The sequence below is a fragment of the Lacerta agilis genome, chromosome 14, assembly GCF_009819535.1.
Source record: "Lacerta agilis isolate rLacAgi1 chromosome 14, rLacAgi1.pri, whole genome shotgun sequence".
Taxonomy (NCBI): domain Eukaryota; kingdom Metazoa; phylum Chordata; class Lepidosauria; order Squamata; family Lacertidae; genus Lacerta; species Lacerta agilis.
Window position 1 is genome coordinate 46,758,678 of NC_046325.1, and position 13,133 is coordinate 46,771,810.

At 39.5% G+C, this 13,133-nt stretch overlaps 1 protein-coding gene across 3 annotated transcripts in view; it reads right to left on the reverse strand.

Moving 5' to 3' along the window:
• Positions 1–233: 233 nt before the first annotated feature.
• GALNT1 (polypeptide N-acetylgalactosaminyltransferase 1) overlaps positions 234–13,133 on the reverse strand; it is a 53,824-nt gene continuing 40,924 nt past the window's right edge. For 2 of the 3 annotated variants that reach the window (XM_033168843.1, XM_033168845.1), the window contains 7 exons: positions 11,629–11,799; positions 10,380–10,497; positions 9,559–9,739; positions 8,465–8,604; positions 3,862–3,960; positions 2,447–2,581; positions 234–1,340 (listed from right to left, as the gene is read on the reverse strand). In XM_033168843.1, coding sequence (XP_033024734.1) covers positions 1,194–1,340; positions 2,447–2,581; positions 3,862–3,960; positions 8,465–8,604; positions 9,559–9,739; positions 10,380–10,497; positions 11,629–11,799 — 991 coding nt within the window. In that variant the 3' untranslated portion in view covers positions 234–1,193. Of the gene's footprint in view, positions 1,341–2,305; positions 2,379–2,414; positions 2,582–3,861; positions 3,961–8,464; positions 8,605–9,558; positions 9,740–10,379; positions 10,498–11,628; positions 11,800–13,133 lie in introns of those variants that run through there. The other variant, XM_033168844.1, reaches the window with a different exon arrangement.

Here is a 13,133-nt window from a genome sequence, read left to right on the forward strand (position 1 = left end):
GACTAATGTAGCAGCAAATCATAGGGCCTTCAGTTACATCAATTTTTTAAAGGCCATTTCTAAAGGTTTTTTTTTAGATTTTATTAGGAAAAAAAAGCAGATCAACATTACAATTCAAAAAATGCAATGTAAATATGAATGCAATCGAAGTATGGAGTGGAAAAAATGTTCTCAAGAAACATTCAGTTGTCAACTACTTATTACCTGAATAAGCAATATTTGTAGGCTCTGACTGGAGTCAAAAAATGAAAGATTTATTGCTGTGAAAACAAAACCTGTAGTACAGTAGTAAGAGAGTTGGCCATTAAGCATTATCAGTCAAGTTAACAGATTTTACTAACAAATTCTTAAGTTGGTGATGGAAGGTCAAAAGCTGATTGACCCAAGTACAACTGAAATAGCAAGTCACATCAAAGGATGCATCTCCAGTTTTCAGATGATTAAAAATGTATTAACAGTTCCAACAGCCTGCAAGCCAAAATGAAAAGTTTGAAAAGGTTGAACTGACATTCAAAGAGCCAATTTTATTTATACTCAATTTTACTTTTGCTCCTAATAAGCTCAAGACCCATCAGGGGAGGAAGAAAGGATATTAATGGACTACCACACAATTGAACAGAAATTGTGTCTCACTTGGTTATTCCCCCCCCCCACCGAAGTAAAAAAATCTACATATAAATCTGATATTTAGTATTACAAATTGTACTTCTTATATAGTTCTGATTTGTTTTTTTGCCTCTGAACCCTGATTCTTGCTGCAGTGATTCCCCCCCTTGTGATATTAAATCTTCTCCATTTATATTTGCATTTATGTTTGATACCTTGGTTAACATTAAACCTTGTAAAAGAATCTTAGGAATCTTTGTAACAGCACCTTTGTCCAAGGCTGCTGATGTACAAGCGAACTAAGTTGTGCCACTCTCCAGAGTGCCTACTTCCTTGATTGTTTCCACGGTCCAAATGTTCTATTAAATGATTCTTCGATGAACTATTTTCAATCTTGTAAACATCAGTGTGCGCAGGTTCACAAGTACTCATGTAGTCCCACACCCTTAACACCAGGATGGCTGGCTCTTCAAGATTTAGAAATCTGCTCCAGTGGCCAATAAACCTTGCAGCCTTTGCTTGCTACATAAAAACGTAGCCCACGTACTTGCTGAGGTAGTCCAGTCAATCCTCCTCTTTGACTCCTTTCAGAATATTTCTGGAAGGGTGACATTACGAAGAAGCCACTGCTGAGAGCGGCCACCACTGCAGTCTTTGATGCTGGGTACCTGGCTGTCTTCTTCAGTGGCTTTATCCAGGCACTGGTTACTGTTCACATGCAAAAGGGTTAATTTCTTTTTTGGCGGGGGAGAGGGGAAAGAGGGAAAAAAAAGAATATTTTAATTAGAAGAGGAAGAGATAATCTACACCAGTCAGGTAGGTTTATGTTAGGACCACTGCTAGGAAAAGGACAGTTGTGTTTTCCTCTCTCCGAGCAGTCCATATCCTTTGAGAGCATATATGGAACTCAGTACCTCTTAGGTATCTTGGAAATGCTACTGAAGATTCTTAAGGGCTTGTGGGAGGGTGTCTAGGATATTTTTTTAATGTGTTTCCTTTCACGAGCAGCCTCCCTTAAAGTGCACACTGCTTTTGAAACTCTTTTGTTTTAAAGTAATGACTCAGCATAGACTTAAATCATTATTTAAATCAGCAAGAAATAGGGCCAATTTAAAACACTAGGTAATATCTAACAAAAATCATACTCAGAGCAGGCGCACTGTAATAAATGGACCATGGGCCCACAGATTTAAAAATGTACTACTAGAAATTGACTATCAAAACTTTTATACAAATTGACATTTTAATCCAACCTGTAACCATGTTCTAACAGCAATTTCTAGCTTTGCCTTGATGCTGCTGTAACAGAAATTTAAATGCACCACTGCACAATGAGAAATGGGGAAGAGTTGGAAAGGGTTTGCATTCAAGGGGCCAACAAAAAGGTCATTGGTACCTTTTGTTCAGGCCCTTTGGAAAACAAAACAGGATGTGACTGCAAGCTCCAAGGCCGCCAGCGCTTCCTTTAATCATGCAAGGAATTACTGTAGTTTGAGAAAGGCAGGTAAAACTAGCATTGCAGTTTGTGGAAAAAATAGGGAGTGTTATTTGTTAGGGTACAGGTGTAATTGGTGTGTGTGTCCTTTGTAATACATGGAACACAGGAATGAATTATTTCCTTAGATGAGTTCCCTCCCATTGCTTACAAAACTGCAATACTAAAAAAGAAGCTTTAATTCCAACACAGTTTTAAAATTGCAACACATCATGTTACTTATCTTAAATTATTACTCCCATCTCCTAGTTCCAACCAGCATACTCCACAATAACTATAATTATACCAAAATCTTTATTCACTGAATTTTCTAATCACTTGAACTTCAGTCATAAGACAACTTACCACTGGATCATATTCCCAAAGTTGATTGCCTTTTAAATGGTGGCACTTGAGCATTGTGACAGGACCATTAAGTTTGGAGACATCTAAGCACAAATCATCTGTTCGAATTTCTTTGTTGGCTGTATATGAGAAAACCTTGATGGAAAGCAATAGCCTGTTATTACCATGCTATATACCACTTTATATGTTTTTCTGAATATTAAACCTGTCCTCAATGTACACATTTGGAAAACAGCTTTTGAATAATCAATGCATAAAAGAGTTCCTCAAACTAGTAGTAGATATAGTCACTGGGCACCTGGATAGAGGGCAGGGCTGCTGCAGAACTTCATTCCAGGGCAATAGTTTTTTGAGAGGGAATCACAACTTTCCCCGCCATATTACCCAACAGCACCCATCTATGTCCTAAAACAAACAGGTCTACAGCATGAAACAGGATTATCTCCCTCTAGCTGCACAAGCTTGCAATCTCACAACAGTCAAATCAATATTATTCCAAGAAAGTCCTACAAGAATCAAAGCATCCTATAAAGAAGTTGTCAAAGTGCAATCCTATTTCTATTTAGAAATGGGTCCCACTGAATTTAACAAGGCTTACTTCCCAGTAAGTGTGGAACCCTTTTTTGAGGTCAAGGGGCACATTGTCTTTGGGAGACAGTGACTGGAGCCACATACCATTGGCAGAAGGAGTGGCCAAAGCACAAATAAGTGGGGGCACTCTTTCTCCTCCATTCTCTCACTCCCCCACATATCTCACCCCACCCCCGTCTCTCACACACAGATCTGTGTACACACATATATGCACAAATACATGTACACAGAGTCCTACAGATGCATAAAGGTAAAGGTAAAGGGATCCCTGACAGTTACGTCTAGTCATGTCTGACTCTGGGGTTGCGGCGCTCATCTCGTGTTAATGGCCGAGGGAGCCGGCATACAGCTTCCAGGTCGTGTGGCCAGCAGGACTAAGCTGCTTCTGGTGAACCAGAGCAGCGCACGGAAACGCCGTTTACCTTCCCGCTGGAGCGGTACCTATTTATCGAACTGCTAGGTGGGCAGGAGCTGGGACTGAGCAACAGGAGCTCACCCCATCACAGGGATTTGAACCGTTGACCTTCTGATCAGCAAGCCCTAGGCTCTGTGGTTTAACCCACAGCGCCACCCGCGTACATTCTTGCATTACACTGTTTGAACACTCAAACATGCACACACACACGCAAGCATACTGCCATGCAGACATATGCACGCACACTCCCCAAAACATTAATTCCTCCGCACTCTGTGGCATATGTACACACAGTGCTCATGCATGTACACAGACATATGCACTCTCACATTCACATACACAATGACTTGTCTAATTATATACAGTTCAAAAATCTAATATTTTAGTTTTAGGAATTTTATATTGTTACCTGATTGCCACCCATCCCGTGACAATTAAAAATGCCAACTTTTTCATTTTCTTTCCTTGCCATGTTATCCAGACACTGATTTGTTTCCATGTTTCTTATCTGAAGACAAGAACAAAAATTCAGCACACTCCGTTTGCTATACATGTTTACAGTAGAAAGACAATCTGCATGCAAGCCTTGGAAATCACAAGCAAGAAAGCCTTTGCATATGTGCCCTGTTCAGTTACCCTGTCCATCCTATACATACAAGACTGTATTTCTCCACATGAGACCTGTGGGTATAGGGCGGTATATAAATTGAATTAATAATAATAATATGAGCCAACCTGAGGCCATTCTTTGCGGGCCTCCTCCACTAGAGGTCCGGAGGGTGGCAACACGAGAACAGGGCCTTTTCTGCAGTGGCTCCCCATTTGTGGAATGCTCTCCCCAGGAGGCTTGCCTGGCACCTTCATTATACATCTTTAGGTCAGGGGAAAACATTCCTCTTCAACCAGGCCTTGGCTGATAACATTTTATGTCATGTTAAATGTGCTTCCGGAGGGTAGTGGTTTTTTGTTTGTTTTCCTTTTTCTTGTTTTTATTATGCATCTTGTGTTTTTAATTTGTATTTTTATGCTGTGAACTGGCCTGAGATCTTTGGGTGAAGGGTGGCATATGAATTCAACAAGCAAGCAAGCAAACAAACAAATCAGGAGCAGTCTTGAGGCTCTTTCCATGCACCTTCTTTATGCCCTTCACTGTATACAACAAAGAACCACAATGGAAGAGCAGAGAAATAGTGAATGAGCTGTGGCATGGGGGCCACGTGGGGATGCAGGGCAATACCAGGCCTCAACCTTGCAGCAGTATGCTTCCAAATCAAATTATCAAGGCAGCACACACAATTTTAAAAACCACCAATAAAACGAAAGGCATAGAATAGCAGCATGGTGTTCAAGAGCTACTTAGATCCTTAGACTCCTAAAAGTCAGTGATTGTTCCTGGAAATATAATAGTATTCAGTGTTTTATTATAGCTCACTTTTTCCCAATGGTTAAACTTTGGACCACTTGCCCCGCTCTGTTTCCCTAGTCCACTGCTTTCTCTCATCTTTCTCTTCAGCTGCTCTACTCTACTACTTCTCCCCAACTGTCACCTAACAGACTTTTTCCTCCCCACATTCCAATGCTTTCCTTTCAGTAAACCAGTATTCTGCAGTGTTGTAGGAGTAAGCACTGCACTAGTGGAAGCTGTGTTCTGAATCAGTTGGATTTTCCAGTCTCCCAAGGGAACCCCACATGGAATGCACTACAGTACTGTAAACGTAACTTTAGTTAGGGCATGGATAATATGGCCAGACTACACTTTCCCAAGAATGGTTATAGCTTGCACACCAGCTAAGCTACCCATGCCTTTCCAACAACTGAGATTTTAATAACACTAAGACTTATAACTTAAACTCACTGAACCCCTTGATAAAAGCAAGGATATTCTTGCATAGTCCAACATATGTTTCAGAGTCAATGTGATTTTTAAAATGTGGAAAGTTTTATCTAAAGTTTAGTGAAAATCAGTACAATTGTTTAGACGACAATATGTGATCATGAGAATCACTTACGGAGTGGTAATTATGGCATTCACTCTAAATTATCAAATTAGTTTAACCTTAAATTGGGCGAGAGAGAGGAAGGATAGGGAGTGAGATTACCTGTCCAACCTGAAATTGAATAGGATGATTAATCAGATCAAACATTATAATAGCCTTAGTGGTCCACTTAGCTTTGTTAATCCAAGATCAGATTCTAATCATCATTTTGAGTATGACTCTAAAGCCTTGTCTATAATCTTCCTTGGCTTCATTTTAGAGGTAAGCAACAGTCCTTTTATTCGATAAGGCCGTTGGGCTTGATTGACCATAGAGTGTGTACTTTACTGTTGGATTGACCAGAGAGTGTGTACTTTACTGCCTTTTAAATTAGTTTATTATAATATAGCATATAATGTAGGGCTGCCAATTTTAAGGAAAATTGCCAATAACGACAATGCCAACATGGGTTGCCATACTTCCAGATTTTCCCAGACAGTTTAGCAATTTCTGCCTGTACATTGCTTCTGACTAAAGTATTCAGGATATATTTGGGAATTTCCGGACGTATGGTAACCATAGCTGTCAAGTTTTGGATTTGAAAATAAGGGATCAGCAGCCTCACCTATCCCGGGGACAGTCACATGGCAGTAGTGGGCGGCACTGGTGTGAACGCGCACAGTAGGCTTACTGTATTTTGGAAACGCTGCCCGTGGGCTACGACGCCTGTAAGCGCGGGAAATGGCTCCCGCTTGCTTTGAGGCTGCAAGGAGGCGAGGTCTTCCCAGTCCCTGGCCAGCAGGGGGAGGGAGAGGAGCTGCTTCCTTTGAAAAAACGGGAAATTAAAGGGATATAAAAAATAAGAGATAGCAACGGGAAACTGCTTGAAATAAGGGAGATTCCCGGGGGAAACGGGATACTTGACAGCACTGATGGTAACCCTAATATAATGCATTAATAAAATTCATCCCCAGGAAAATGCTTTTGATGTCCATTGGGAGCATCATTTTTATTGTTTCTTATTTTAATAATTCAGTATTCTAATGTTTATTATATATGTTGCAAACTGCATTGTGAGGGTAGATACTCTGTATGGTAAGTTAAAGATTTATTAAATAAAATACAGGAGTTTTTAAGCTGTTGTATGTTAACCACTTTGGGAATATTTGTATTAAAAGGCAGGTTTCTCCCTACCAGATTTAAATATATATTATGAAGCATCCTGTATCTGTTGGATTCAGGACTGGATTAAATTAGAAAACACAGATCTTTTAGATTTAGAAGGACATGACAATAGATTTGGTTGGCGTGTGTATTTATGGTATAATAAAGCCAAAGTGCACAAAGCATTCCAGAACCACATAATAAGAAATGCAACTTTAAAAGTATGGGAGATATAAGGATTTATTAGAACAAAAGACACCATGGTAGATCTCACCGACAGAAGTTGTATCAGTATTAAAAAGGTTAGCATAAGGACTAAATGGCCAACGTACAGAGAGCTGTTAACAGAAGTGGATAATCAATTAAAGTCAAAATATTTTGAGGAAATCAGAGAGAAAGGTTTAAAAGTTGCCAACAATAGAAGAACGGCAGGTAGAACTTATGGAATATGCAGAAATGGCAAAACTGACGGCAAAACCCAGAGACTCTGACAATGAGAAGTTTAAAAATGAATGGGAAAAACTTATTGTATATGTGCAGAAATATTGTAAACAAGTTGGTACACTGGCAGGGTTCGATTAAGCACTTGTAAGCAGTAAGGCCCTAGAAAATGTTAAGGAGTAACAGCTGGATAAAAATGATAACAAAATGCAGAGAATGATGTAAGATGTAAAGAACCAGAAGAAGGGGTCTTGAGGTTTAAAGAACCTCAAAAGAAGACTTCTAAATAGTAGGATTCCTTATTAGAAGTTCAAATGTTAGATTGCCTTATTTTGTTGTTTAGTATCTGTGAAAATTAATAAAAAATTATTTACAAAAAAGGCAGTATAGAAACATGCTGAACATAATAAGAGGAAAAGAATTTGTTCTGAGAAAACAAGTGTTTCCTCTTTAGAATCCCTGCTACATCACTAGCCTGTGGTTGCCGTATTTTTCGCTCCATAGGGCGCACCGGACCATAGGGCGCACCTGATTTTTAGAGGAGGAAACAAGGGGAAAAAATATTTTTCTGGTTTTCCTCCTCTAAAAGCCCTGTTTTTTTGAGGATCAGCTAAAAGTTTTGCAGTTTTTTTGCAAAGTTAAAATACCTGTTTTTTGAGGATCAGCTAAAAGTTTTGCAGCTTTTTTTTGCAAAGGGGGAAAAGCAAAGAGGGAAAGCCCCATTTTTATGAGGTTCAACTCACATTTCTGCAGCTTCTAAAGGGAGCCTTTTCTACAGTTTCCAGACAGATAATCTAATCAGCCAGTCACATGTTACTGGGGAAACAAACAACCTCCCTCTGCAGCACATTCAACAATGGAGGGCGGGGCTGAAAGGGAGCCGGGACTTATCTCTCTCCCGATCTCTTGCTGATCAGCTGCTGAGTGGGGTCCTCTCAACACCCCCTTTTCTCTTTGTAAAATAAAAAGCATGATCCTCTTTTGGCCCCTGGGCAATTCGGCTCCAGGGACCACCATTCACTCCATAAGACGCACAGATATTTCCCCTTACTTTTTAGGAGGGAAAAAGTGCGTCTTGTGGAGTGAAAAATACAGTACTTAAGTTTAGAAGCTGTTAGCTAAAAGTACAGTGCACATTAGCAGCAGCATGTAAATTCCCTGTTTCTGGAAAAGAATTTCCTTCCAAGTATTAACTTAGATTTTATATGACCTAAGAATTTGAATTCTTATATTACAGCATTACAGAAAGACTTACACATGGGAGAAATAAATCTGCTTTAATCTTATTACACAAACTTTAAAACTTTGCACATTAAAAAAAGCACAGGTGTGCTGTTGACACACATTTTTTACTTCAACACTTGAGGCATATTAAAGAATTCTACAGTTAATTAAGAGTTCTCAAAACTGTAAGGGTCTTAAAAACATTACCTCTCCCAAAGAGAAATAGAGTCGTGGTATTTGGGAATCAGGATAAACACTCTCTAGGTACCAGGAAAAAGGTTTGCACTGCAGCTTGTGTCTAAGTCCAAGTCGTGATGATATGTCTCCATAATCTACCTTTGTAACCCCTGCAGAGAATTGCATTTCATAGTTAGTTACAGTTTTACTTGAATAAATACAGTAATAGATGACCTGCACAAAAATTAGACTGGGTGAGAAGAGTAATCTTTACATAGATCTTTGAGGACAGGTTCTGAAGCAAGATCATTATATACCTTTATTCTGGGTATCTTACTATCACAAAAAGTCTTCTAAGAGATATGGATACCTTTAAAAAAAACAGTTTTATCTGATACTGTGAGGCTGCATCAATTTCTTATCTACAGACCAACTTCCATGAAAATTGCTTACACAGCTACAAATGAACATTTAATATAAGGTAGCAGGAGTCTGAACATTCCAAGGAAATTGCAGCCAAACAGGGTAGTTTTTGTACAGTCTTTGAATTATGCCTCAAGATGCTACTTTATTTGAGCCCCATAACAGCACAAGTATCTTTAAGAGTACAGTACAGAAATGTTTACAGAATCTAGTCCAACCTTCTGCTTGATGTAGGAAATCTAGAGCTAAAGCATCTGCAATGCATGTTCACCTGAAATCTCTACTTCTGCAGATCTATTCCTGCCGCTTGAGAGTAGCAGAGATTCCTTTCTATTGTGTGATAGCCGTTCGGTCCCCTCAGCCTTCTGTTCTCATGGCTAAACATACACAGTTCATACAATCTTTTCTCATATGATGTCTCCTCAATCCCACAAACTACCTTGGTTGCCCCCTAATTTTTCTACATCCTTCTCACAGTCCACAACTGGACACAATACTCCAAGATGAGGTCTGTCTAGTACAAAATGAAGTGTAACTATTATTTCTCATGAGATGGAAACTATGGTTTCTATTAACACAGCCTAAAACTGCATTAGCATCACATTTCAGAGCTAGATGAATCAATATTCTGAGCAGATGGCTTTATACATTCATCGTATCAGTTTTAATGCACTATATAATGCTGAAGATTCCTTGCTTACCTGGGGAAATTATGTAGAAGAAATTCTTGAATCCATCCATCCAAACTTCTGCAAGTCGTCTATTATTTTTATTAATAATCTGCCCTGTGCCTCCTGGGAAAGTGTAAGGAGTGGCTTTTCGAAAAACGTGTCCAACATGCGAACATGTCACAATTTCCAAAGTTCCCCCACACTGCCAAATCTGAAAATGTCAAGAGTACACCATAAACGTATTTCTATTGTCTTTTAGAAAAAAAGGTTCTGATTACTATGCAAACTAAAATTGCATGAGTAATAATTCTGCATTATAATTTTACTAATTATATTTAAATTCTTTTTACACATCACACTTGACCAGTGGATGTCACCCTTCACCATTTCATGGAGAACTCATAGCAGATGTCCCACTTCCAGCCCATGTGAAATCACATCCAGATAACATAGCAAGACCATTCTGTTGCAGCAAGGATATTAGGCACTTACCAGTATTACTGAAACATCATAGATGGTAGCATGCTGGCTCTACCCAAGTTTAACTATTCTTCAGTCAACTGCACATGCAGAGACAGTACTGGGATGTCCCAGAGCTTTTGTTTACAGCTGTGAAGCATGTGCATTGCAGTACTGCACCAGAGCACTCTGGCAAAGCAGCTGTTCTCTCTTTTCCCTGCATTTGTTTTTAATTAAAAAAAAATAGTCTATTGTTGAAAGATAGCACTAATTGTCTACCTTTTATGAATTGTTTATACACATTTTCCTCTTCCCTCTGGTAACATTCAAAATATGTCTGTATACAGTAAACTAAGCTGCAGTACATGGGAATAAAAATGAAGTTTACTTACTCTGAATGAAATTTCTAGGTTTTCTCCTCCCCATATATCCATTCCTGCGTCGTATGTCCCAATTTCTTGAAAATAGTCCCTATCTATAGAAAAAAGGCCTCCTGCCATTGTAGGCGTCCTAAAGGAATATGAAAATGTTTTAAATCCAACTCTGACATTTATTATTACATTTATTACTCTTAGCAGTGAACTCTATCCCAACGAAAATAAAGCTAAAATTGTTGCCAGAGGGTGAAAAAGAGGGAGGCATTTGCAAGTCTGGGAGTACAGGAAGGCAGCACAGATTTGAAGGATGTTGCAACATCCTGAACTGCATTTAATGTTGCAACATTCTGAACTGCATCTAATGCCAGTCCAACTCAGAACATTAATTTCAATAAAATGAATACATGATTAACTTAGGTCCATTAATTTCCATAGGCAGTATCCAATTAAGCAATTATGTTAGCACAAGCACTTTGGGCTGTACAACAGAACTCCCCCTTCCTCTCCTATATCCTTGTGCACCCCATAACCATGCTCTGGAGGGTTGGGCAAAACCCCCAGAGCAGGTTTAGGGAAGAAGTTCTGTTGTGCCAAAACAGTGTTGTTTCACTGCCGCAGGCTTAGAAAAGGTGGCATATTAATCACTAACTTGAAATGGACCTCCCTGTTCAAACTAGATGCTCACAGTTAAGGGAGAACACACTTCCTAGTGTTCAACCTGCAATCACTTAGTAAAAGTTGTATGATCTACCTGTTTCAGCAGGCTTTCTAAGATCTGTCTTAATTTACTGGTTTTTAAAAAAAATAAAGTTAATGGTCGCTGATTACATATCATATTTCCCTCACAGTTCCTTGCACCTTCATAGTTCTTTTTAATGTGGAAATGGACTTGGGAACTGATTAAACCTGGATTGTATTATTTGAACAGTATATAACTGTGTATTATTTGAGCAATTAGACCAAAGTTCAGCAAGGTTTATCTTGCCTGGGGCGGATTGGTCCCGCGGAGATCCCTCTGTGGGCTGGATCACGTGCACACACATGCCCGCAAATTTCAGCATCTGCGTCCATGCAGACATTTTTGGCGCCACACTGCATCGGTTTAGCGCAGTGCGCAAGCGGGCAACTCAGTTCAGGGGCGGCTCGTGGGCCGGTCAAATGACCTGTGCGGGCTGCTTCTCGCCCATGGGCCTTAGGTTGCTGACCCCTGAATTAGACACATGCATGAAGGGATATCCCAATAATGCTCATCAGCTCCCTTTACCTGACTGGAAGGGTTCTGTCACCTTTCCTTCGGTCCATTTCTCTCTGAGGAACAGGATACCACCGGAAATTCAACTTCCAGTTGAATCCACCATAAGTCATATCAGAACCTGCCATATATTCAAACGTATCATCGCTGATTACATCGATAATTGGACAAACTACTGTTCTCCTAAAGAAAGAAATGGCATAGACCATTAGAAGAGAAAAAGCAAGAATGTGACAAAAATACAGGAGAGCAGACTTTTTTACATACAATATCAGCCCTACACCACAAATGAGCATCTCATTTCCAGTTCATCTCTGAAAAAGTTTCAGTTTTAGTACAATGATAGGCATGATCCAGCTCATGTTAAGTATCTACAAGTGTCTTTGAAATAGCTTCAGTTATTTCAATGAGGCTTAAAACAGGCATAGGCAAACTCGCCCTCCAGATGTTTTGGGACTACAACTCCCATCATCCCACTAGCTAACAGGACCAGGTCAGGGATGATAGGAATTGTAGTCCCAAACATCTGGAGGGCAGAGTTTGCCTATTCCTGGCTTAATATGTTCACTTTTGTCTGGCTCATGCTCACTTTATACCACAGCAACATAGAATACAAGAAACAGTGCTATGCTATTAAACAAAGTACACTGCCGCTGCCCGATTTCTGTTCTCATCCTGAAGCAAAGTTCTTAACCCGAGGTACTATTTCTGGGTTAGCGGAGTCTGTAACCTGAAGCGTATGTAACCCGAGGTACCACTGTAATGATCAAGCACTTGAAATAGTCCTTTATCTGCAAGAGTTGTCACTTCTATTCTATGTGGGGTGAAGGGTGGATAAGAAATCTTATAAATAATAGATGGAAAGAAAATGCAGTTTCAACCAAGGAAGAATGGCAGGCAAAACTAATGGTCTATGCACAAATGGCTAAGCTTACTGGAACAATAAGGAACCAAGATTAGGGAACTTGTAAAAAAAGAATGGGAAAATTATGTGGAGTATTTTAAAAATCATTGTAAACTGTTAACTACATTAGCAGGATTAACTGAAGCTGAGCAGTTAAACTATTAACCTTTTCAAAGCTGAGAGTAACAATTATAAGGAGTTATAGGGGAGATGCATAAATCAAAAGTGAAAATAGAAGAAACCACAGAAAGCGGGGGGGGGTCAAACTATGATGTATGTATTTGTGATGAGATATTGATTATTGTAAAATCGGGGGGAAGAAAAAAGAAGAAATCTTAGAAATTAAATAATACAAGGTAGTAGACTGAAGCTCAACTTAACCATATTCAAAAGTGTTACCTCTCTAAACAAGGTATTTATATTGAGAGGCAGATGGGGTCATAGCCCCTAGCAATTAGGGCAGAAAAGTCCTTAAATGAAACAAAGGTTTAACTTGGTAGAATGGTAGGTTCCTATGTACCACAGAGAACAGGTTGCTCGATTTCCGGAGAAACATGCTGCAAGGCATGAGCATAACACAGAAAACAACAATAGTAACAGGCTATGGCCGGAT